Source organism: Clavelina lepadiformis, chromosome 6 (assembly GCF_947623445.1).
Source record: "Clavelina lepadiformis chromosome 6, kaClaLepa1.1, whole genome shotgun sequence".
NCBI lineage: Eukaryota > Metazoa > Chordata > Ascidiacea > Aplousobranchia > Clavelinidae > Clavelina > Clavelina lepadiformis.
This window is the reverse complement of record NC_135245.1, coordinates 5,810,231-5,836,267: the sequence shown is the minus strand read 5'-3', so window position 1 is coordinate 5,836,267 and position 26,037 is coordinate 5,810,231. Positions and strand designations below refer to the sequence as shown.

The window sequence follows — 26,037 nt, the reverse complement described above, 5'->3', positions numbered from 1 at the left end:
TATACTATACATATAAATATGTAATGGTTTTCAAAACTTTTCACTGGTCGCACCAAGAGTTTTGTTAAACTTTTGCATTTGGAATAAATCACATGATATAAACATTTACCATTTTTTACAATTCATTCTTGACAGTTCATATATTATACTTAAAATTGAATTAGTCACATGCAACTTGTCTAAGACTATTCTGACTATTGTTGGACAGTATTTGTAATATTTAAGCCAACTAGTTGGGTATACTATTTTAAAATAATCAACTTGATTAATTTTGTTAAAGTAATATGTAAAAATATCTATTTTCCAGCTGGTAGTTTTTAATGTCACTGTTTGTTTAAGAACTTGTCTTTAAAACATTACATGATAGCAGTGCCACTCTAATTTTTTATTAACAGTCATCAGGCAGTGAATTTAATACTGCAGAAAACTGGCACACACTTGTATAATATTTCATGTAAATATTGAATCTTTCATAGTTGGTAACACAGTTGTTTCATTTTATATGTAAATATAACAGACAGCAGTTGGTGCAATAGATGCTGCTCCTAATTTCTGTTGGTGATAAGTTAGAAAGGGCCTAATCTTGGGCTTGAGTAGAATGAGCTTAAGATTATTATACGGGTTTATGAGATAAGAGTATGCGAGTTAAGCCGAAAGTTTGCATTTTTCAAATTTATTGATCATTTGCGATTGCTGTCATGGCATTTTCTAAATTGCTTAGTTGCTATTTATTTCTCTAGCATTTTCTAATTTTCGTATTTAGAACAGTCTGTAAACCTTATTTGCAATTCCCTACTTAGGTTATACTGTATTTGTGTAAATACAGTAAGCACTGTATTTGTGTAAATACAGTAAGCTGACTTGATGAAATTACTAGAAACTTATTGTTGAGCTTCAAATGTAAGAAACATTGTAGCTGGTTATATATTGGACATAATATTTTTGAAATACATTATTTAATGGTTATCCACTGCACCCAGTACACATATACGGAGTATCTAGGATAGGCATGGATGGATATAATGAACAGTATGTTAGAACTAGTAGATCAATTTGAGCGCTTACACTAGATTTTTTCGGAACTTGAACACTGCCTCATCTATTTTAAATCATGCTGAGTTTGAGAAAATTAGATAATCCAGAAATTAGGTGATGCCAATTTTGCTAATTACTCCCATTGTGATTATCAGGTAGAATATTTATGGACCTGTGCACATGTGATAGCGTTGTTGCCATGGGTGTGGTATTTGCTTATTTGTGTGGTTGTGGGTTACCACAATTTCACTTGAAACATATGTCCATAGCAAACGGGTGTGGTTTAATTTCCTGCCTTTTATGAAATTTTGCGATAAGATAAAGAATCTTTGCTTTAAGAGATCATATTAACCACTGATGTTTTGGTAACATCTTGGGTTTATCTCTATACTTAGATTAGATTATTTGCTGAACCTGTTGTGGCTATGATATTTTCTGGTACTTAATGAACTTTTTTAAAAATTTTTAATGTTCATGTGCAGAAAATTAGATAGTACAGCTTAAGTACAAGCTTGCTTTTCCAATATGTGTTTATATTACGTTAAAATTTAATCAGTAAATATTCGGTCTACTGATTAATTTTTTTAATTTTAGCTTTGTTCTTTGTATGCTTAACAAACGTGGTTTACTTATTATTAGTTGTTACTATATTCCCAGGTAGTCTTTTGTCAGATGCATAATACTTTATGCAGAAAAATCTATTCTGATCAATTTATTGATTTTGCTTTTAAAATTTGGAAGTAATCGAACAGAGTATTTGTTGTATTGTACAGTATGCTGTGTTGTATTCCACTGGAATGGAATTTAGTCATTTTATTAGCCAGCAGTGAGGGTATTTTTGGCAGTCAACCAAACAGACTTGTTGGTTATAGGTTTTATTAACTGCTCTAGATAGTCCAGATTTATAAGCTATAATATTATAATAAACCAACTCAATGACATTTTGTTGTTTTAGTGAAAATTACCTGATTTTAAATGTTCTTGATTGTTCAAAAGTTTTACATCACACACTTGGTTGCTGAAGGACTCGTATCAACAGTAGCAGAATTCATATTTTAATGTTAGCTTGCACATGATGGTTCATCATTCTACCAGCGGGTGAGTGATGTATAATAAACATTTTACATACATTTCTAACAGCGTTCTATGTACGAATTAAAATCGTTGTACGGTACGTCATCAGTATTTGTAAAATTTAAGTTTTTACTTGCATGAGTATTTAACCCTACCTGCGGTGAAAAATTTTCTGTTACTTTATTTGTTTTTTGATGCCGAAAATGAAAATCCTAATTTTTATAAACATTAGTTGATTAATTTCGGGATATTAATATTTTCTGATTTGTTGCAACAACCATCTTGAGTGTATTGAAAATGTTTGGTTGTCATTAATTGCTATGGCATCACTAATTTGAAGAGATTACATGTATTGACAGATTACATGGCGATATATATATGACATCAGTATGTTGCGTTCTGTTCATTTGTATAAATTCAAGATTTCAACATGTTTATATTACTAACGCTTTCAAATTTATATATAAGTTAAAATTGCCAACAAACAGTAAACATGCTCCATCACTTTTTTCTGTTATTTAGCACATATATATATTTAGCATATCCTGTATCAACGGTACTGTGGGTCTATTTTCTTTGTTGTCAAGTAATTTTTTAAACAAACGCTATATTGCACATGTTAACATTCTGATCACTTAGCTCTCTTGGGCTGTACTGTTTTGCTTTTAGAAGCTACACAACTTTTATCAAAAACTTTGCTTTTAAAAAGCTCTGGATTATTGTATTGGCTCTGGTCAGGTTACTTTGCAAAATTCACTTCTCCCAATATTTTGCTTGGAATGTGACCATTGCTTGCGATAGTGTTCTCAAACAGTGTTGTATCAGCAATTCCTTTATATACATGATGTGAAAAGAGCAAATCCTCAAAAACATGCCTATTTGGAATCCATATTTTATCTTAGGGAGCAAATTTAAAAGCTAATTACAAGAGTATTGCTAATACCAATCGGCTACTTCATCTATCATATTTACTTCTTTGCAAAAAAATTAGTTTGGTGAACAATTTTACTGCAGTTGCCCTTTAGTTGACTCATAGTGAAAGTAACATATTAGTTTCATCGCTCATGTTTGCTTATATTCTAAATATAATATAAATAATACGTTGGAGACTTGGATTTGCTAAACTATAGTATATATACCATTGAATTGAATTATATTAAGGTTATCTTGTGTTGCTTGAGTGTAACACTTTCTTTCTGCAGGATGTTGTTCGAAATCAATGAATTTCAACTTGTTCATGCACTCATTACTCAGCATTTAAAAGGTACCAGTACTTCATATTATCTACATCTATCTTAACGAGCTTAGAGTATAGATAACAATGGCAATAAAACTTTAATGAGTTCATAGAAAATTAGCACTGATTAAAACTTATTTCCCTTGGGGCAATACTTTCTTTTTTAATTGGTTGTTTATGTCCATCAACCCTTCATATATAAATATTATGCAGGGGCTCACAGTCATTACATTTTTGTTACATGTTACCACAAAAAGTGACAAATGTTATTATTAAATATTATTTTATTCAATCTTTTTATTTAGGTAGGTCACGATTTTTAGTTTCAGTTAGGCTGTCTAGTTTTTGTCCACAGTGGTTTAACAAAATAACAGTGGCCCACATATAGGTGTATGTATTGACTTCTATATGCTAGCTTGTTTTGGTAAGTTTTTATAGCGGAGCCTTGTGTGATTTTCCTTTACGTCACTAGATCAACACCTTGCTGTGTATTCTTTATATCTTGTTTGATATGTGTAGTTTATTCAGGTTTAGCTGAAACACCAAACACTGTGTCTGTTGATGAGAATGACAACAATGTCAGCATTGACCCTTTGAAGCCAGAAACAAGTCTTATCTCAACGATTTGCCATACGTTTAACTCGTTTGAATCTTCCAGTGGAAAAAGAATATTCCCGAAATCTATTAAAGATTTTCTATCACAAATAAGGTGATCAAAATGAAGTTTTGAAAACTAACCACTATAATATCAAATTTTTTAAAACTTATATATATATATATACGTACATATTAAATGATTACTCTGTATCTATTTGCTGCACGGAGTATGTACTCCATCTCTTAAAATTTTACGCAGAATTTTATTGGTTAAGGTAGTTGCATTTTTAACAACCATTCACGTGTGGCATGCTACTTTGTTTAGGAATTCAGAAAACGATCGTTCTCCAAGCACAAGCAACAAAGTCACATCTAATGTGGAAAAATATGTTGTAGCTCCTCAAAACCAATCATGCGTGGTGCGTTATGCGTCGGTGCTCAGGTCATCCTCAGTCCAAGAAAAAGTGACCAGAAACGGTGAGTTTTGCAAAGCTCAGAGATCCATCTATCCAGTTACCTTATTTTCAGATTGCTTGTCATACTTTATTACCTAAACAGTATAGATCTGGGCGGACCATCCTCTAACATGTATCTTTTGGCAATTATTTTTCTTGTGTTTAGTTTTTGCATTTTGCATTTCGGAAATAATCAGCTGCTAGTTGACAATTGCATGAATTGTATCTGGTTAGTTAATCATGTCAGTCATAATGTTTTCACTTGAAGGGAGAATGTTTGTCTAAGTCTGAATAAATGTCTAACAGAATTTTATTAGTATCTTGGTAACAAATGTAGTGCGTGAGTTTACATTTGGTTCACAGTTAGTGGTTCATTTAAGTATTGTTTATTTACTTTACAAAAATGAACGGTGTAAATTGTTAACGACATAACTTGTGTCCATAAATCAAGATATTACCATAATGACATGGTTATGAACAGTGTCATGAACTCGTGATAGTATACCGGTAAGAATATGTATAAACACATTACATATATACCTTTATAGTAACAGTATATATATATTATTTATACATATCTATGGTCAAGTTAAATTGACATTGGTATTAATTTTTACCATAGGTATGAGATAAAATAGATAGTCGTTTAAATACTGTATATAACTATGTAGTACTGTATAATAATGTTTTTATATAAATACATAACAATACTTAGTTTCCGTTGTTTAAATGTTTTGGTAGATGATTTGAAACTATAGACTTAAAATTCTGCTCAAGTTAATTTTGTAAAATATACTTTCAATTTTTGTGATTTGTGAATTCCCTAAGTTAAAGGTTTTTAGCAAAAAAAGCGTAAAGAAAACTTATTTCTGACTAGTGATACTTGAAGTTGAATAAATATTAAGTCTTTAAAAGGTATGATCAGAGAAATTTTCTTTGTTTATAACATGTCATTAAACTGGTGAATTTGAAGTCAAGACAACTACAACACACTCTCCTAATATTCAATTTATTGCTTTTTTAAGGTGGTGTTACCAACATTTCCATATATTTAAAGCTTTCTATAGAGTTTGTTGTTGTCTATGTAAATTTGTTTTGTGACTGAGACAATGAACGAGTAGCTTACCTTGTTTGTTTCTCTTTCATGACCTACCATGCTACACCAATAGGACAATGTGTTGCTTCAGTCAGGTGATGTCCACTGTGTTAATATTACACCATCGACTTTGAAAGCTTCTTTGCATTTGTATAGATTCTTTTTCTATCACGTGGCACTATTGCAGTTATGTATAATGGTGAATTAAGATTTTAATTAATTAATAATTATATATATACCTGTTAAATGTGTCAAGACAATAGAAACTATTATATAGTTTTTGGACATTTTTGTATTCTGTCTTTTTATCCCTTTAAAAAAAGACTTAGTTGTGAAACTGTTATTGTGTGGAAGAACTCGGTGGATTTTACCTATGTCTTCATAGAGCATTAATTAGTAACTTTAGTCTTTTGCAATATTACGTATGTTATCAGACGGTAAGCATACTCTGAAGAGTTTAATTTTTCCCCTCACATATATACCCACCACAGCACCCGTCAAACTATATCTGGTTTGTGTAACGTACACTTACATACCCTTATGGAAAAAGCATTTGTTGGAGCAATTTGCATTAACAATGTTATCTTTAATGTTTGTAACTGGGCTATCCTTTTTTACAAAGGAATGTTGCACTATCTTGTTAATGTTGAGGTTTACTTTTATTTCGATAAACATAAGTAAGCAACAAAACATAATGCGCAGCATATATATTTATTTAAAAAAACTTTCATCAGTTAATAACTTTTATGCTGGTATTGGTTGTCATGCATTTAAGCTTAGTCTTAAAGTTAACCACACAGCTTATCACTTAATGGAAAATAGTGCTGTGCTTTTTGGTTAAGCTCATAAACCCTTTGCTGTGGTCAGTTTTAGATCGAATGCAATACGTATAAGTTAATAACATACTATTAAATAGCATTGAATTTCGTCACTCACGAATATGATTAATTCAAGCTACAGTGATAACAGACATTAATGAAACATTACTGAGGTTTTCGTTCCCGCACTAACCACAACTAATATCATACATTATAACATAGCAATGTACTATTACCATAGAGTTTACTAAATAGTTAAAGCAGTACCGGCTCATTAACATACACGTCTCAGGCACAGAGGACTTCAATCAAATTTCGTTTTTCCGAATTTTTCATTAAGTGAATTTTTGTAAAATATTCAGCACTTAATTGTAATTATATACATGTAGCAAGAGTGATAGCAAATGAATGTTTAACTTTGAAACCTATCTGCGGTAAGCACGATCACATTCAGTAATACAATATCTTCAGATTTTCACACTTCATATCCAAATAATACTGCTCGGGTTCACTTAAGTTTACCACATGTCACATGATACATCGTGATGGATAAATAGATATCTATAGTGTAATGTGTTGTATACAACTTCCTACTTATTCTGATATTCTTTTGATACATTTGCACATATTAATTTTTCAGTTTCAAAAAAAACGTCGAAGAAAGTAGCTTCAAATGTGCAAACAAAAGTGCAGCAATTTGAAAAACAAGCATGTTCAGCCACACCCTCGAGTAAGTGTGGCTTAGTTGCTCTTTTTGTAATGAAGTATGATTTCAATTGAATGATGTATGAGTTTGATAAAGTTTCTTACTTACTGACTGGCTCACATCACAAATTAGTAAGACAATTACTAAAGACTTCAGTCAAACTTTTTGTAAGAGCAAATAGTCAAATTATATGTTATTTAGTTAGTGTAAATAATTTTCAATGTACGTGTTAACTTTAAATTGTAACTAAGTGTCTGGTTTTAGTGTTATCCGAAGCTGTATGCACAAAGTGCAGTGCAGTTCAAGTTTCACCCCAAGCTTCTAAACCTTCCTCAAATTGTGTTGTGGAGATGTGCCCTGGTGGTACATACTACAAACCTGTTAACCAGCACACATCTTCCACTTTACCATCAACTCCCACTTCTTCCCAACCGTCCAAGTCTCTTGCTGCTGCCAGTAAAGAATCTCCAAAGACATCTCCGACTGTTGGACGGAGCTTGAAACGTGTTCCAAGCGAAAAATTTCAAAAAATGAGGAGGAAAATTCAAAAGCTTATGTCAAGCAAACGTGATCGGGATACTTCAGAAGAACGGGTGGTACGTCCAGTGCTGGATGAACTAGCCTATTTGCAGTCAATACGGATACCGACTTTGGCTCAAAAAAGAGAAGATTATGAAAGGTAAAGCCAACGCTGGAGTGTTTACCAGCGCACCACTTTACTATCAGCAGTGTAACGTCATCCGTATTTCTACAGTTGGCCTTGTTTTATGCTGCAACTTCCTGACCATGTTTTGTGCCAAATATTCTCCATGTTGGACACACGAACACTTGCCTCCATTAAATGCACCTGCTACGACTTCAACTTCATCATCAACAACTTTGATATAAGAGCTACTGATTCCTGCTGGACAAAGGAGCACGAGTAAGATTACTGAATCACACTGTTTGTGGCATCATAAAAAAGCTGTTATTATTACCCAGAAAATATCATAATTTTTTCAGATTTTTCGGTTGAATGTTAACGTTACTAGAAATGCGTCTTAATAGTGAACGCGTTTTCACCACCTTTTGAAAAATTTAGTGGAACGGACTGAAATTGTGTGTAAAATTGGTGGACGTGATAGCAACTGTCTTTGTTCTTTGTGCGAACTTTGTAGACGAGATTGTTACAAAACTTTAAGGCAACTCATAGGTTTTTGGTTATTAACACGTTCCACAATCAGACGAAATGATATTTGACATCGTGGTTAAGACATGACGGATGAACTACTAACAGAATAACCGAACTTAAGCGCGGAATGACTTCGTCTTATGGGGGCTGTTACTTAAACACGGAAAGAATCAAATCTACGGTATAAAAATCGCAATTGCACAGTGCTGCCCATTTCTTCCTTTCAATTTAGTGCTATTCCCCAAACTAACCCAACTGTCAAAACTGTCTTAAAGTATCAGAATTGGCGACAAGCTTTGATTGTTTACGGTGCTATCTCTTGCATGATGGGTTTACCTCTGTGTACTTACTGTACTGTGATCCCGTCGAGACATTATCTGGGCAAATTTATATTTTTCGGCCGGGTCCCACCTTTTTTAAGGATCTCAAATCACACCGAAAACGTATAAAATGTAGTTAGGCGTCACGAGTAAAGTACACGTTCTTGCCAAATCGCAACCCGTTTTATAGTTTTTGAGGATGTGTTTAGAACCCATATGGCGTGATGGGGTGACATAGGTAATTTGATGTGAATCTGTTCCATGATTTCACTGGTCAACAATTTTTCAAAAATTTTTTGCTTCCGTTAAGAAAACAATTGATTCTTATGTATTTTTGGACGCTGAATCCAAAAATGTCGGTTAAAATTGCTGATTAGCTCTAGTTAAAAAGATAAAAAAAATTTTCATTTTTGTATGTTGATCTATATATGGCAAGCCTTGGTGCACTTTATTGAACACAACAGTAACAATCTACAAACAGTGTAATAATTGCATGTGTTTATATTTCAGCATAGCATATGCAACAAATAACTGCCACATTCCAAATATAAATTTCTAATCTATTTTATCTGTTATATTCCTTTTGGCCTGTAACTCGTATACGATTAATGGAGCATCCCTAGATATCATCCAGCAAAAGTGAGCAAGCATTGATTGATTCTGTTTTCCATGGTACCTCTTTTGCATTGAAGATATGCATTGGTGAAATCGCTCACCATGCTAATCACTAACATCTCCACAGTTTGGTGGAAAGATCCAGGTGCGAGTCCAAAAAGTGTATCTTCAGTGACATATTGCACTCCATGCATCTGTATGCTTTAATGAGATTTACACCAATTCCGTGTAGTTGTCAGCTCTTTTGTTCCCCAAGAATTTTGTGGCCTGCAACTTAAACGCTTCCCATGCAATTTTCTCTTTGTCAAATAACACTTGATCAAATTTACCGTCTTCGAAGATGATGATTCTGCCAGAAGATTCCATTGCTGTAGTCTAGAGCTGAAGTCTAAATTTCTGATTTAACTTTTGGTAGTTCCAAATCCCGGATAAGATCGTGCAATTCATTTTGAGTTATAAGGTGTGGTTCTTTGGAAGATAGTGTTTCAACGTAACGTGAATTCTTTAGGTACCTCAGGAACAGGAAGTAATTCTCCATGCGGTACGGGACGAATTGCTGATGGAATATTTGTGTATTGAATACTTTGCTTCTTCTTTCTCGACAAACCTTTACAAACCGGGGGGGGGTCGTGCAAAGGTAGTAATCGCTAATGTGGTCAGTAGGTTCTCTCAAAACCATTGGAACAGCAAAGGGCATACATTTTCTTTTTTCGTTTAGCCATTGCCAAAGATTTGCACCACAGGAGTTACAGCATATATGAGGGGCCCAACTCTTGTCCTGATCACCAACTTTACATCCAAAATACAAGTTGAATACAAGGTTTGCTTTCCTGACCACAGCCGTTATACTTCGCTTTTGTGAAGAAAAAGTTATTTAACCACAAATCTAGTAGAAATTGTCTGCATTTTTTATGCATTTACGAGGCATCTGCAGAAAGAGCAGTTCAGAGTACACACTTGAAGCAAGCAAACAAACCAACTCAAACATACGTCAAAATAAAACTATAATGAATAGAAACGTCATCTACCTTCAAACAAATATATTAAGTGCCCAACTCTATCTGGCAGATGCAAGCTACAACAGATAAATGCACACTTCTTTCCGCGTTAGCAAGTAAAGCACATTTTGGCATGGTGCCATATCTCAAAAACTAGAGCTAATCAACAAATTTAAAGTTGATATTCGAGATCAGTGACCCCAAATTAGCCAAGATTGACCTCATTCGTTTCAGAAGCAAATTGGCTGTTGACCAGTGTTTTACTTATTGTTTGCGGCACTAATCTGTATCGCTTCGGTTTATCCATTTCGTCTTAAATGATCACTTTGGGATATGAACATGCTAACATGTAATAGAAATAATAAGTATGTAATTAGTGTATTCGAAGTTGTAATTTTCAAGAAGTGATATTTAGTGCTATAGCATTATAATTTACCGTATTAAAACTTTGGCCTAATTATACCAGCTGTTTTCCTTTTAGCCTAACTACCTCACGCCATAGTATACTTCGGTTGGAAAATAGCATATATATAAAAAAACTTATAATCTTTAACACAAACTTAATAATTTTCAGCTATTTTGACGATCCCTGTAAGCAATGTCGCCGCCTGTTTGCCCCTGGTGACATGTCCATGTGTCGATATCATCCTAAGCGCTACTATTCCGACATTCCTTACGGAAGAAGTTACTGGATGTGTTGTTTCCAAAGCAGCAGGTCCGCACCCGGATGTATGACTGGACTGCATGATAATAACTGGCGATCCTGACTTTACTGGTTGAACTTTCTACGTTCTAAATATCTTTTATTTTTTGTCTTCCGTTTTATCTGTTCGATGCGTTATGTTGCGCCACTCTTTGGCAATTTGCAATATCAAAGAAAATAAAACAAATTTTTATCTTAATATTAGTTGGCTCCTTGAGGCACTTAACCGCCAATTTGGGCGATACAGAGAGGTAAAACCGTGTTTACTTTAACCAAATAAATTCTTCGAACATTATTCCGATGCCAAAGCGCTGGCTTGATATGTTGTGTAACGCATTTCGGGCGCTTCTTTTCTTGTAATTTGCCTAATCCTATCTGCCAACGAATGGGTAGAGTACGATCCAAATTTTGTAAATCAGAATCGTAATCAAGTCATCAAAGTCGAGTCGCAAGCCAATTAACGTTTAAGACTCAAGTCAAGTACAGTGAGACCTCGTTAATCCGGACCACTTCGTTTCGTCAAAAAATGTCGGTTTAGCGGGGTATCCGGATTATCGGAAAGTAAAAAATCAATCAATTTTGCAAATGCAGCACCGTGTTCAAAACGCAGTATGCACCTTACTCCAATTCTAAGTACCGACTTTCTGGCTGGACAGCAACTAAAATAAAATTATATTTTTTGTATGATCCAACCCAGTGTCGAACCCCAGAACCACCGTATTTAAGACGAATGCTCTAATCCAGAAGTGACGAACATGCGGTCGCAAATCGGTTTGACAACCGCTCTTGCATGGCGAAGCATTCCGGCGGGACCAGCAGTCTTGAACTTTCTTTGACCTGTTTCTAATCTTTGCGCAATGCGATATCAAAAGCTGATAGCACGATTGAGTTGCAGCAGTATGTCTTCAATAGATTGCCGCACTCAACCGATGTACTGTACGTATTTTTTTGCGATCGCGGAAGCGTTGTTTGTTAGTGTTGATGAACAATTTATTTTTTCGTTTCTAAAATACTGTACAGTATTTCATAGTATGACTAAAAAGCTGTGCGGCTTACTCAGCTGTAACTGACAAAGTGGCTTGCCACAACGAATAGGTCCGTCACCCCTGCTACAACGTTATTATGCAACGCAAGGTAATTGACCGCAACGTTATTATGCGTAGATAATCGGCTATTGTTTCGTCAACTAACTACATAGTGTATTAGGACAATGGTGAATCATTTTCGCTTAACTGTTAATAATCCGGTTTATCGGATTTTATTGCTATTGATTTAGCACATTTGTTCCAAAACTTTTGTGTCGGAGTCGGACAGCGGGGTTTCCGGATTAAAGGGGTAAAATGCATAGGAAGAAATCCGTTCCCGGCAGTTTTGTGTCGGATAGCGGGGATTCCGGTTCATCGGGGTCCGGATTAACGAGGTCTCACTGTAATTTGGTAAGTTAGACCCAAGTCTGTTGGGTTAATATATGAAACCAAGCCATAAAAAAGGCGATGTTTCTCAACAAAAAAAAGGTTTAAAAGTTTTGAAAATTTAACGTTTTGCGGCCCCGTATAGCCTACGCGTTCACAAACAACCTGCATTTGAAGTTACATCTCAATGTTTTGGAAATCGTTTTGCTTTGTACGAAAATCAATAAGGAATCGACTCGAGTCAAGTGGAGTATTTTTAAATAGTGATTCGAGTCAAGTCTTTTAAGTACTTTTCTACAATGGGACTCAAGCCAAGTATTGAGTCAAGCAATAAGTGACTCGAATCATATCAACTCTGTAAAATTCCTAAAATTTTATTTTTGACAAAAAATGGTAGTTTTGCTTTCAGCAGGCCTATGGTTTGTTATATGGATTCCAATATCGACTGAGACGAGTATTACTTACCCTAAAAATTAGTTGAATGACTTGTGACTCAATTTTACTGACTTGGTTGCCACTGACATTATTTTACCTATTTGAATTTTTAGTGATTAGGAAACAAGTGGAAGTGTAGAAAAAGCAGTATAGTCAGTACAAGCCATTTTATCTAACGTTGTCGCTTTGTATTGGCATGAAATTCAGCAAAGATTTTTAGATCTACCAGACAGTTGTTGTTTTTTAAGAAATACATATTTTGTCCTACAAGGCATCTTCAGTTTCTCGAGCTTGTGTAGAGTCTGTTTTTGTTTGAAGTTTTGTTCCCCCTCTTTGTTAGTAGCCTACAGAATACCGCATAAACCGGTTTGTTGGTCACGCTCTGTGGCCATCGTTGTCCATACCGTCTAATCTAAGCGACAAGTTACTCAGTTTAATCCCCGTAACGTCGTAACATGTCTGGCATATCTTCAAAAACTGATTCGTTCATAAAAAATTCTGGTGAAACTAATTTTGCCATCACAGCCAAATGTTGTGCCATCAATGTACCAGCATATATGTAGGCCTATAGCGCAAAAACTAGAACTATCCAGACTACAGTACAATCGTCACTTTTACGTGGAAATAGAGTATAAGTGATATTATGTCACAAGAGTACAGTTGTTATGTCACTTCCTGTTTTTATTCGGTCTGTCAGTATCAGCCCACAGCAAGCATCAAGACATAACCAAAGCAAAGCGTGCATCGTGCAAAGAAAGGTGATCACTGAAAGGAATGTCTCGGACAGATTAAAACAATAAACTCAATATTCTTCTGTACTCCTTTAGCTTCAGCAAAAATAGGAGCTTTGGAGTTTCTTAATTTTGGAGTAACATTTTGCCTGGTCAACCCGAGTATGTACAACTTAGGCTTAACTGAGAGTCGATCGGGTAGGTCGGTGTTGAGTTCACCTTCTATCATAACTTATACTTTCTGACGCAGAATTTTATAACTAAGTTTAAAATAAATATGAGCGGCAGCAATGACCTGGTGCAGGTCGAAATATCAATAACACATTTTGAGCAATTATCGCAGGCTGTGATGATGTACTTCAAATGCTACAACAATTGCGATAAAGTTTTATCAAAGCAAAATGATCTACTTGTAAGCATCGGTTACGGAATAGATGAATTACAAGGTTTTGCTTCATTCTTTAAAAAGGTAGAGTGCTGGGATATAAAGAAAGTGGGAACAACAAAGGGACAAGGGTGTGAAGAAACGCATCAAAGCCATATGATCCATTCATTACCAGCTCAAGATAACAGCGTGGATCTTCTGATATGCGCAAACCTGTCTACATACAAGCTTTCACAGATCAACGAAGAAATACTTCGAATGTTAAAACCCAGTGGTTGCGTTGCAATAACCGCTTACCAAGTAGGCGACCGGCCAAGTGTAAGAAAGAAAGAAAAACCTGTTAAGATGGTTGTGAAGACTTACCTCCCGAAGCAAGTTATGGAAAAACGTATATATTTACCTCCTGGAAATTTTTTGTCTTTTTATTTTGACGTACGCAGTGTTATACCCTGCAGTAACTGCCCTTTGCTTCCCGAAGAAACTTCTAGAAAAGATTATTGGGCAATGAATACCTCCCGCATCTACAAATTCTCTTCGCTGATATACACGATAGATTCAAATTTCTGTCATGTGGAAGAAGATGAAAGCCCAAGTCAAACTTCGGATGCAAGTATAAAGCCGCAGAGATATCCAATATGTAAAAACAATATCGCATCCATTGATACATTTGTTTTTCTTGTATCTCCAAAGTATTCTAGAACGTTGTTATGACAAGACAATAACTTTGTGTGTTGAGTACAATGCTTTTGAAAGTGAATTATATCCATTTAGCCAAGAGCGTCCTACACTCTTCACTTCTTCACTTTACGAAGAGTATGTTTTCACCTAGTACGTAATCCGGTAGAGTGCGCTGCTGCAGATAAACTTTCGTTCTATTTTTGAACAACCTTGCTTTTCGATCATGTAGAACCCGATCTCATTGAACCTCGTTGTATGTTATGCTATAACATGCAAAAATGTTGCCAAAGATCCATGAGTCTGCCTCCAAAGTAGTTTGGTTGATAATTTCGTTCAGCAAAGTGTAATTTTGTTTGTAAAACATTTTTGTTACCTAAAACTAAGTTTTCGTTGTCACAATTTTCATAAAGTGACTCGAGTGAAGTCGAATTATTTAGAACTTTTGACTCGAGGCAAGTCAAGTCATGGAAAAATGTGAATCGATTCATTACAAACACTGGTAGTTGGATATCGCAAGTAGGCTTTTTGAAAACGAAATGTAAAGGCGAAATGGGTGTAATACACATCCGTAAGAGTTACGGGTTTTATTGCTGAAACCATTAAATCTGCTTTGAGAAAATGAGACGTGTCTCAAAATGAGACTTTGAGACATGATCACATATTTCGGCTTGGTAAGCTTGGAAATATTGCATAAGTCAAGCACCATCGTATTTGTTCAGTTACTGTTTTAAATTGGTGACTGTTGTATCAGCAAATGATGTAGTTTCAACGATCACCTCTATTTGTGTTGTTTTAGCTTGAAGTACCTTTGATACCGCTAATCTTATCTTGTGACTTATTAGTTAAATAATACTATAGTTAACAATGAGACGAAGCATTTTTTTCTGTCAAGGGATGGAGTTACAGTTTGCAGAATACAGGTATAACATGACGAAATATTCAGAAAAAAAATGGACCAAAATCGGAAAGTGTTTTAACTCTGATGATAAGTTATTGAAGTTAGCTCATAAACTAAAATTTTAAAACGAAACAGCGAAAATACTGTTCTACATAAAATCGCATTGGCTTATCCAAGGTTGCATAGCAAAAGGCATGCAAAGATTTTCTTAGCACAGTTTCAAAACTTTAGGTCGACATTGTTGGATCGTTTGGAAATAAAGTCCAAGACACGTTCACTAAACCACACACAATATGGCTTATACCACTTGAGTAACATCATCTCACTCCCTTTATGAATCCGCCAATCCTTGTTGCCATTCATTGGTGTATATTGGAATGCTGCAAAGTTCAAACTTAAGCAGTAGAAACGAGCTGCTTAGCAGAATTTAGTGGAAGAGCTAGGACTGTTACAGGAAGCGTTATAGGCTAATATCAATGAAGATGTTGTTTATCTATTGCCAGATGGACTGTTTTGTTTGAAGCTAACGCAACTTAATAAACGTCTTTACATAAATATTATAGAATTAAATAGACCTCAAATACTCTTTGCGGAATTTGGATCATTTTCAACAAGGTTTCTCACTTTGATCTTAAGACCTTTGACGTTTCGCTTCGGAATTTGGTCATTAAAAATAAAATTACATTAAGACAAAAGAATGGATTTCGACCTTCGGTTTGATTTTTCTTGTTGGTGTTTAATGGAATCTTCTTTGATCAGTCGTGTCGAGTGTCCTTTCAAAACGGTTTCTGCGTTGCTAATTGAAATATGTTTGTTTTCGACTCGTTTTCTTCACTTTTGCTTTATTTAGTTTATGAGACCAGACGTTTATATTGCTGTGTTCAATCACCGTCGTTAATTTAGGAATGGTTATAGGCGTTACGCTTTCAAAGCTCGTCTCAAAAAACCCTTGTCATCTATATCTGTAAGCAAATGTTTTATTAATTTTTGACAAATTTGGATTTTGTATGTCGGTCTATAGGTCGCGAACCTTAAAAGATTGTTGACCTTGCATCGTTCGTTGATCAATGTTGGTTGCTAGGTGTTAGGATTTTTATTGAATTCCCTTCCGAACGTAGTTGAAGTGCAACATAAATTAAGACGAATTGTCTCTGTAGGCCTACGTAAAAGGTTGTCGGTTTTATTTTTTTTCAAATACAGGTCCGCGTCAACTGATATTGTTTCAAGTATTTATTCAGTGACATATTTGCCGAGTAATTACGCAGAGACGACTTATAGTTAGATAACATTATGAATGTTTGTCTGATCGGTATTCTTACATTACAGCTAAATATGTTCAAGAAATACATTTCCAGCTTATATAGTATCGTCCGCCTGATTGCCGTTAAAAAGAAATCACACAAATCATTACATTTGAAGGTGATATAGAACTGTAATTCTTTCATCCTTTTTACGTTCAAAGATTTGTGTCTATGATAAACCAAATTACTGCGGAAAGAAGAAGTAAAAAGGTTCATGTGTAGGATGGTGATTCATCTTTGCTTGGAAGCTGTGTTGTAAGAATTGCGTTTCCATTTCCTTCGAATTTTGAGTTCGTATAAACGCTTTTTTCGTCCAATATATTTGTTAAGGGGTCGTCAGCAAAGGATCTAAGATAATACTTGATTAATTCAACAATCATTTAAGAACTTTTATGAAAATAACCCATGCAATGAGAAATCGCATACTGAAGTCCAAAAACATTTCGATTATTTATATAGTATAACGTAAAACGCGATATGTTCTTAATAAAGTAGTTTCTTTTTTCACATTAATTCCACTTTCAACTTATTCAAAGTTTGGTGTACTTTACAAATATGCCCAAGGTGAGTTTATAGTATTCTTATTAAAAAGAAAAGAGTTTCTCTATACAGACCTTCAGTCACTGGCATAAATTTCCTTATAACTGCGGAAGAAGGCAAGCAACGCTTCAATCGGACACAAGCAGTTTTTCTCAGCTGGAGCAGAAAAAAGTGGTCGACCAAAGACTCCTTTCCGACATTGCTAAAACAGAGCTCGGTGTATAAATAAAAGAACAGTAAAATATGGATTTATAGATGAGCAAGGTTTCCCGTCGCTGATGAGAATTAGACCGTTGTTTCTAACGGTAAGATTACCATGGATAATTTTGAAAAGGAAGATATGAGTAGTAAGCTATAGGAAGGTATTTACATTCTGTTATCTTATAAATATATATGAATCGGTGAAGACCTTTCGGGTGCAAGGCAATCGTGTTTAGTTTGTGATTAATATCAGTTTCTTAAAGATATGTCATGATTGGAGCAATGTCGTTTTCGCCTATTGCTGTTGAACTATAACCAATTTTAGACCAAAACGTCAATAAAGCCATCGTCAATATTGAAGGGATAGGTGCAAGGAACACAATTGCCAACAAAGCTAAAAAGAGAGTTTGAACTAAAAGTTATACATCGCCAAGTGTCAGCAGGCCCAACAGTGTACATATTCTTATCGCTCGTTAACCCTGTGGCACCAAGTAACTTGAATAGCGCTAGAACTTAGTAATCAAGTAAAGTTAAGCAATCAAACTGCAAACCACCAATGATGACTTTGCTGCACGTCATCACGTGCCAGAGCTAAAAGAGCGTGGGAGAAAAGTTGTGCTTGGAGTATGTTCACAACTGTTCTTTTTTGCTTTTGTTGGCTCCCGATTGGTATATATATTACCTCCCAACCAATGTTTTTCCGATACCTATTGGGTATTGTAAAAAGCTAATTATTGTTTTTCAACAGACATTTTCTGTAATTAGCTCGGTTTTTTTTCACATATATTTTGCTTCAAGCTTTCATTTTAGCTTTTACTTACTTCGTTGGTTAATCGTCATAAAACGCTGTTCCTCAATATTCCAGAGAGTGGTTGAAAGGTAAGATGATATAGTTAAAGTATAAACATAAGAAAAGCATGAGCGTGAAAAATATGTCATGGAAGGAAAGTCAATGTTTAAAATAATTTCAAAACGTAAAAAAATGGCAAGATCTGTTAAAAGGTTTTGTAAATGCATCCAAAAATTTGTTTCCAGATTTACAAAAATGCTGAAGTCGTTGTCGTCGCAAACTTTGACTCGAGCTGACTCTGGAATTGATATTGTGAGCATTGATAGTCAAGGCGTGAATTGTCAGTGCTATCGTAGCTCCAGCGTGGATACACCGCTGCCCGGAGAGTGCCAAGCGTCTCAGGAAAGTTGCCGTTCTGAAGCAGATACATCTGTGACAGACAGTCAGACGTGGAAAAAACGATTATGTCCGCCTCGTGGGACTCTTGCTAATTATTTTACAGCGTGTAAGTTTTTCCTTAAAAAATCCAAAATCAACAAATTTTATCAAGATTATTACGATTTTTCACAAATGGCGTTGCATTTTCTTTGTACAGTTCTCATGTTGTGCCTTCTGTTTGGAGCCGTGTGGGCCTTGCTCCCAGAAAGGATGTTGCCAAACCATTCGCAGTTTAGCTTATTTATGACAATTGTCCTCTGTTTCGTTGCTGAACAGCTCGTCGTGAAGATTCCAACTCCGAAAGGGTTTCCTCCACTTCCTCCACTGCTTGGTAAAAATGTCGTATTTTGTGTCCTCGCTATAAATGAACCCGTGTTTTAAAGTCATTGATTATAAGGTTCTTCCATGTTCAATTTATTTATAAAGATCTTATTTTCATCCAGCCTCTTTGCTGATGGGATTGGCACTAAAAAATCTTCCGGAGCCCCTAAATTTAGCAGAAGACATCGATGAAGAAACAAGCACCATTTTGCGTGAGTTGTCGCTCACGGTCATTCTGACTCGCGCCGGGTTGGAAATAGACGCAGAAGTAAGAATTTGCATGTTGAATCGATAAAAACTTTACTTTATATAATCTCCTTTTAACTTTATTATATTATACATGTATAACGTGTGACACGTCAACCAAGTGGTTGGCCTATTAGTGCATACAGTTACTTTAGTGTCCGAAGTGTAATTGACAAACAAAAACCCTTTAAAATAACTACGGTATACTATATAGGCCACATTTTACAAGTAAAAATGATGTCAGCAAGTAACACAAAATATACGCCTTTTAGTCACTCCTTACAAACTATTGAAATGTATCTTTTTGTTTGTAAAATATTGCGAAAGCGAGTTTGATAAAATACAACCTATGAAAAAGATTCGTGTTTATTATACTGGTTTCGAAATTGCTGGTGCTTATTTGATAATATAGTAATCCGGTGTGTTTACCTTGAAACTCAGTTATAAAAGCTAACTCCATTAGCGTAGTTGCTTCTGCGAACATATGCAGTTGGAGGGCTGGCTTACATCAACAAGCAAAAAGTCATCGAACTAAGAGCAGTGTAGTGGCATTAATGCCTGATTGTGCGATGTTTACACGTTAATACGTCATAAAATCCACAGAGGTGTGAAACTGGTCTTCCTTAATTTTCTGAGCCCATTTGACCACTGCGAATAACTGACCTTTTGACCCCTATTGATATCCGACCGTTAATTATACTAAGTTTCTGCAAACGCAGATATGATAAGACAAATATTTTGCAAACGATGGCATTTGACTGTACATTGTCCAAACTTTTGAATTACAAACTTTTAAGGCATTTTTGCTTTTATAGGGTATGCGTAAAGTAAAATGGGCCGTGGTTCGTCTGGCGTTTATGCCGTGCATTGCAGAAACGACAGTCATCGGAATATTGGGTCATTACATTCTCGGTTTTCCGTTTGAATGGAGTTTTATGACTGGGTAAGTTGCACAGGTATCAGTTGATTCGTAGCCGTTGCACTGTGTTTTCATTATTTCTTCTCATACAGTATTTTAGGAATTTCAAAGTCAAGGTTTCTTTACCAACTGTTTCCCTACATGTCCAAAAACTAGGTCTTGCTAATCTAAAAAAATCAATTATCCAGGTTCATGATCGCTGCCGTTTCCCCAGCTGTTGTAATCCCATGCTTGATTATATTACAAGATGCAGGTTTTGGCGTCTCGAAAGGCGTTCCAGCTTTAGTAATGGCTGCATCTGGAATTGACGACGTCCTTGCTATCGGTAAGGTGTTTGTGATCTTTATCAAGTTTTGCTTGAAAGGCTTTCGACATTATTTGCGCAGCATAGCTCGCTATATACGCAAGAGGTTTGACGTCAACAGAACGAGTTGCGTCACACCCAGCTTGTCAAAACTTATGCTAAGCAGTGAGAACCTGTACAATTTGTCACCTGACTCGGGTTTAACAAAAAGAACAAGTTAACTTACCAGTTATTGCACTCGCTTAGTTAAACATAAATCAGTACAAGGGCATGTTTGACATGATTCTTCAAGCCTTACAAAAAACGCAGTGACTTCGTCAGTGGTTTCATTTCCGCACAAGGCTGTTCATAGGCTATATACGTAAACAAATAACTGCGGTCGATAGCCCACCGCAATAAAAATAGGCGGCCTTGAAAAGCACCTGGTTTATTTAAAACAAAAATGCTTATTGCATAGCAAAGAAACAATCTGGGGCCCTTAATACTTTTCCAAAAATGCAACCTTCACAAGCAATCAGTGTTCAACACTGAAGTTCCAAACCTACAGCCCGGGAAACCGATTTCTGCGGTTCTGTACGTTGAGTTTATAGCCTATTGCAATGCGGTCCCCCCCCGATGAAAACAATTTTCTCAGGTTCGATGACCAAAGCGTTCAGTAATTTTTGTTACAATTTTGATTAAAATTTCTGTAATGTCACAAGTTTGCATTTACTCATGCGTTACAACTCGGTTATCAGTTTCCCATGACCTATCTAAAGTATGAAGCTCCCAGTTCAAAGAAAAACTACACTGCATATATAACGTCTTTTTTCGTTTTCAGCCGGTTTTACCGTTTTGTTGGGAATAGCAATTCCTACTGGATTGACGGAAGAGATAGAGGAAGGTCCTGGAATCAACCTGTACGAAATCAGCTCCGCTGCCCCGGATACGAGCAGTTTTCATAATAATCACACTGGGACACCATCGACAATTTTTGGCCCGCCTATCAGTAAGATGTGATTTCGTTATTTTGGAATGCACTAAGCGTGGTCATACTATGCTTGTTATAGCATTCCACCAAACGATTTGTGACGTAACTGTTTTGTTATATATGAGAGGTGTTGTAATAATTTTTGGTACAATTCATGCAAAAACAGAAAACAAAGACACTCGCATTTAAAATTCTTCTGGCAAATGTAAATAGACTGTGCGCCGACAACCTGAGTTTATTGCGTCGAGTTTGACCTTAATACACTCCCCAAGGAAAGTTTCGTGTTTCTTCTGACGCACCACTTTTACTCAGATATTGGAAAGGAGGTCGGCAGCGCAGCGATCGAAGTCGTGATTGGAATAATCGCTGGTTTAGTGTTGGGATTTTTCATATCTTACATACCTCCACGAACTATGAGACACAAGGTAAGTATGTTAAACACGTTGCGTAACTTACACCACACGAATAATAATAAACGTTGTTACCACCAAGCACGCTATAGGTAGAGTAGTGTACTGCTGTTAAAAGCGAAAACAACTACGTTTAGTGCAAAACTTTTGTTAACGGCGCAAAAGTTTTTATCATGGTGGCTTCAGATTTAAACTGTCACGTTTGGAAAAAAGTTGCCTGTGTGCATCAATAAAACACGTATTGATTCGTATATTATGTTTTTCATGGGAAACCAATAGAGTTTTTGCCGCGGATTCCTGCTCCTCGGCATCGGAGTGTTGTTTGTATTTGGAACGGAGGTGTGGGGCATTCCAGGATCCGGAGCTCTTTGTGCGCTCATCACTTCTTTCACAGCGTCCCTACACTGGAAGGATGAGAGGGTAAGAGAACGATGTTGCTGTAATTACAAATCGTTGTACTCAAGTTCGTGTCACAGAGAACGCATTTCGGACAGACATACTGATCACTTTCATGAAACGATATATTATACTTATGATCAGTCATAACGACAAACAATGACGTACCGAGTACATAGACGTACCTCCTAACCTAAACGATAAGTCATCCTAAATAGTTTAAGTTTCATGCGGTATAATTCGGCATCTGTTAGATAATTAAGTATACAAGGTGACCAATCGCTGTCATGGGTGAGCGAAGTCACCACGTACGTGATAATCTTTAACTCGGAAGGAATGAAGACCGCGCGCGGGAACTCGAGTAATACGTTTTTATATGTAAGGATAGCCTATCACAATGGGGCCATATGACAATATTGACAGATAGGTTCAACATTTTAGGAATTGATTGCCTAATGGGTTGGTACTAGTGCTATCAAAATGTACATAATGAAGAAAAACGTTCCTGGACTATAATTAGACATAGGTTGTGAAAATCCGATATCTACTTTTCATGGATCTTTTTGTTACGTTTACCTAATTTTATTTGTACTGTCTGTGCGTGCTCTTTGAAAACTTTAGATTAACTTTGGAAACTAAATTGAATGTTTTTTCGTTTTTTCAGGAACCTCTGGAGAAGGCGTGGCATTACATGTGGCTTTGGTTTCAACCGATTCTCTTTGGACTTACAGGAACCCTAGTGGAAGTTGAAATGCTGACGGGTAGGTGAAGCTGAGCACTTGTCGCTGGAAGACTTTACACCAGTACTCAAATTTGCCCTTCAAATGTATTCCAATATACCACCTGTGGCGCATAACGTATAGACTGAAAACTTCTCTGAAAGTTCTGACTCTTCTAACTCTTTGAGAAGGCTGAGTGTTCTCCCAGTACGCACTTCAGTATGAGAACGTCAACAAAACTTTTATTTCAACGTTTGGTTTAGGCCGTACGGAACAAAAATTAATGGAAAGTAGAACATCCTCACTTCAGCACGTGCTGATCAAAGTGGTCTAAATGTCGCAAGGATAAATGCAAACGTGAAGTAAATTAGATTAAAATGTTGCAATAAATATCAATGAAGTCTTTTTACATGAATTCCGGATAGTTTGTGTGGCCTTGGCCGTCACACTCCTGTTCTCTGTTTTAAACTTATTAAACAAGTTTTAACGAAAAAGCAACAAACATATAGGAAACACTGTGTAGTTGTAATGTTCACTGTGACTAATCTTGGATTCTAACTCCTATTTGCTCAAGTGCCTCTTTGTCTATAAGCAAAGGGAATTACTCTACAAAGCCGTTGCTATTGATTAAACAGGGTACTGTTTTTTCAAATATGGCCTTTGCCTGGCCAATTGGTAGAACTGAGGTTTGAGGGTGGGCATTTTTTAATTTTGAAAGGATATTGTGAAGGGTCTTAAAGTCTTAAAACGAAATTCAACAAAAACTTGTACAGTCATGCCCATTTCAAACCCAATTCTCCGAAGAAAGAATACTATTTCTTTTAAACAATGACGTTAACTATTGAGACATGTTTGAAGTGAAATTGGAATGTCTGTCATCGTTTCACAAGTTTTCCATTAAAAGTTAATCGGCTCCGGCTTTTGCTGCACACGTCATGGACAAAGCTAAATATTTCTATTCATGCATAAAAAGCAACCTTCTATTGACAGTAGATAGATTTAATAAAACCTTGCAAGGTTTATTTACTTTGAACATTTTTCTTTTGTTGCTAAATTTGGTCCGACTCTTTTTTATTACGGTTCGCTTCATGATGTTTGTCATCTGTGCAGGAACTTCTGTTATTTTGGGCCTAGCAGTTTTGGCTTGCGGATTGGTTGGTCGCTTACTGATGAGCACTTCTGTTACTTTTGGTTTAAACTTTAGCCTCAAGGAAAGACTTTTTGTATCAGCCGCTTGGATTCCAAAAGGAACTGTACAGGTGATAAAAGATTTTGCCCACTTTTTTCATTATAATTCATCGTTTTTAAAGCTATAGAGCTTTAACTCTATTAATTTCAGGCTGCTCTGGGATCGACAGCTTATGACATGGCAAGACATTTAAAAAGACCACCACATGAAATTGAATGGGGCAAGCAGGTAACGTATATAACTTATGTTTCTTAATTCAGTGGTTTGGGATTATAAATTAGCATGTTCATCAAGATCTTCATTATTAACCTCTCCATGTTCAAGAGCCGAAAAAGTAACCAATCCACTTCGTGTTCTAGATTTTAGTCATGGCCGTGTTGATCACTCTTATAACGGCGCCAGTGGGAGCTTTGCTAATAAGTGCGCTGGGACCAAAACTTTTAACTTCCAACTCCGGATTGGGACCTAATCCGGAGGATAATCAAGCGTACGAAGACACGGAGTCTCAAAATCATAATAAAGGTGATCACGGCGATTCTCCTAATCCCAGCACCGATTGTACGAAAGATTATCACCACCACCACCACCACCATCATAATGACTGTAGAAGAGGATCGTACGCACTGGAAATGAACTTTAACGGACTGGAGGAGATCGAGGAAGAAGAAGATTTGGGCATGGAAACTGATGAGTCCTCAGAAACATCTTGTAGCCTGTAAAGCTAAATTGTTCTTGTGGACCAGCAATGAACAGTTGAAATTAAAAACGTCATCAGAAAACTGAAGCTGCGCGGTGGTTTACGGTGAATGCATTTTATCTTCCTTGTGAGTGTTTAATAAGAATACTGTTCTACCTTGATTGAGATAACAAGTTTTATGTAAATTAGACCAAGATGTTGTATTTACTTTCTTACAGTTCACTGCAAAACTTACAGTTGATAAGCTTTTTAAGGTTTATTTAGTTTGCATACTCATAATTTATATGGGTTTGGTTGAAGGCTGATATTGAAAATTTATATGCGATAAAGTTGCAATTAAAATAAAACGAATTGATATATTGAAATAAGCTCATGAGTTCAAAGCACTTAAGTGGACTGAATATGGCTTAACGTTCCTCACTGAAGTTCAATCTTTTTGGAAATATTAACATGCAAATATGCAATTATATCATCCAACTACTGTAGTCAGCCTTTTAACGTGTTCTCGGGTCCAAGCGGATAGCCGATATGAGTACAACTGCTAGCAATGTCATTTTTAGTTTATTTTCACCGTGAAACTATGTATATTGGTGATAGGCTACGCAACCTGTGCTTTACTCTGTTTTAGTCACGTTCCGCTTTGAATGTATACCTTCATAGGCCTACTTTAGATGAATTGACATTGTTCGTCACGTAATCACTATCCGCATACATCAAAGGGTTTTGTACCTATAATGCAAGTATGTAGCCTACACCACCTAGCATCGACAACAATTGTAGAAAACAGTATTTTCTGTGCAAGTTATTGGATTTCTATCCTGTTAAGTATATTGTGCTGCAATGTTTGCGATGATCGCGTTTCCAGTCGATTTTATAACTTGTTTAATACAATTGATTGGTACCACTGCACAATATCTTTGTGGAAAAATGTAAAATTATGAGTATCTCAGTTCTCTTTATACCAGTTCAGTTTTCATTTGCACACAACAGATGACTGATCCTGTACAATGTAACCAACCGTTAAACACTCTTTGGAGGAGTTCAACATCCACAGTAAAACAATTCTGATCTAACACTGTTCAAACGGTCACTAACTTCAGAGCAATTGTACTGTCATGTAATGGCTACTATAGTATAAGTTTCAATCAATACCGCTCCCCAGCTATATTCTTCAGAGCTCATCTCGAAAGATATGATCACACACTTATTCAAGGTTAACGAAGTACTGTAAG

General features: G+C 35.9%; 2 protein-coding genes across 3 annotated transcripts; both read left to right on the top strand.

Moving 5' to 3' along the window:
• Positions 1-1,711: 1,711 nt before the first annotated feature.
• On the top strand, positions 1,712-11,024 carry LOC143462048 (uncharacterized). Of its 2 annotated transcripts, none has more exons than XM_076960054.1 (8): positions 1,712-2,133; positions 3,312-3,373; positions 3,866-4,055; positions 4,269-4,420; positions 6,953-7,042; positions 7,283-7,697; positions 7,773-7,940; positions 10,697-11,024. In XM_076960054.1, exons 1-8 carry the CDS (start codon positions 2,108-2,110, stop codon positions 10,887-10,889), a joined length of 1,296 nt encoding a protein of 431 aa, XP_076816169.1. In that variant the 5' UTR covers positions 1,712-2,107; the 3' UTR covers positions 10,890-11,024. The 2 variants fall into 2 exon arrangements, with proteins under 2 accessions (XP_076816169.1, XP_076816170.1); XM_076960055.1 differs by having other exon boundaries at positions 1,903-2,133; positions 3,875-4,055.
• Positions 11,025-18,106: 7,082 nt separating this feature from the next.
• Positions 18,107-25,724, top strand: LOC143463164 (sodium/hydrogen exchanger 9B2-like). The gene is made up of 13 exons (XM_076961566.1): positions 18,107-18,285; positions 18,442-18,701; positions 18,792-18,965; positions 19,078-19,223; positions 20,017-20,144; positions 20,309-20,445; positions 21,245-21,412; positions 21,707-21,819; positions 22,084-22,224; positions 22,865-22,961; positions 24,030-24,178; positions 24,259-24,336; positions 24,468-25,724. Exons 2-13 carry the CDS (start codon positions 18,452-18,454, stop codon positions 24,825-24,827), a joined length of 1,941 nt encoding a protein of 646 aa, XP_076817681.1. The 5' UTR covers positions 18,107-18,285; positions 18,442-18,451; the 3' UTR covers positions 24,828-25,724.
• Positions 25,725-26,037: the final 313 nt, after the last annotated feature.

Bases quoted from the DNA above. Each gene is read 5' to 3' on its own strand.
- LOC143462048 (XM_076960054.1), top strand. From the start codon at position 2,108: ATGATGGTTCATCATTCTACCAGCGG. The intron at 2,134-3,311 runs GTGAGTGATGTA...TTCTTTCTGCAG, and splicing joins GTTCATCATTCTACCAGCGG to GATGTTGTTCGAAATCAATG. The intron at 3,374-3,865 runs GTACCAGTACTT...TGATATGTGTAG, and splicing joins CATTACTCAGCATTTAAAAG to TTTATTCAGGTTTAGCTGAA.
- LOC143463164 (XM_076961566.1), top strand. From the start codon at position 18,452: ATGCTGAAGTCGTTGTCGTCGCAAACTTTGACTCGAGCTGACTCTGGA. The intron at 19,224-20,016 runs GTAAGAATTTGC...TTGCTTTTATAG, and splicing joins GGTTGGAAATAGACGCAGAA to GGTATGCGTAAAGTAAAATG. The intron at 21,820-22,083 runs GTAAGTATGTTA...GGAAACCAATAG, and splicing joins CACGAACTATGAGACACAAG to AGTTTTTGCCGCGGATTCCT.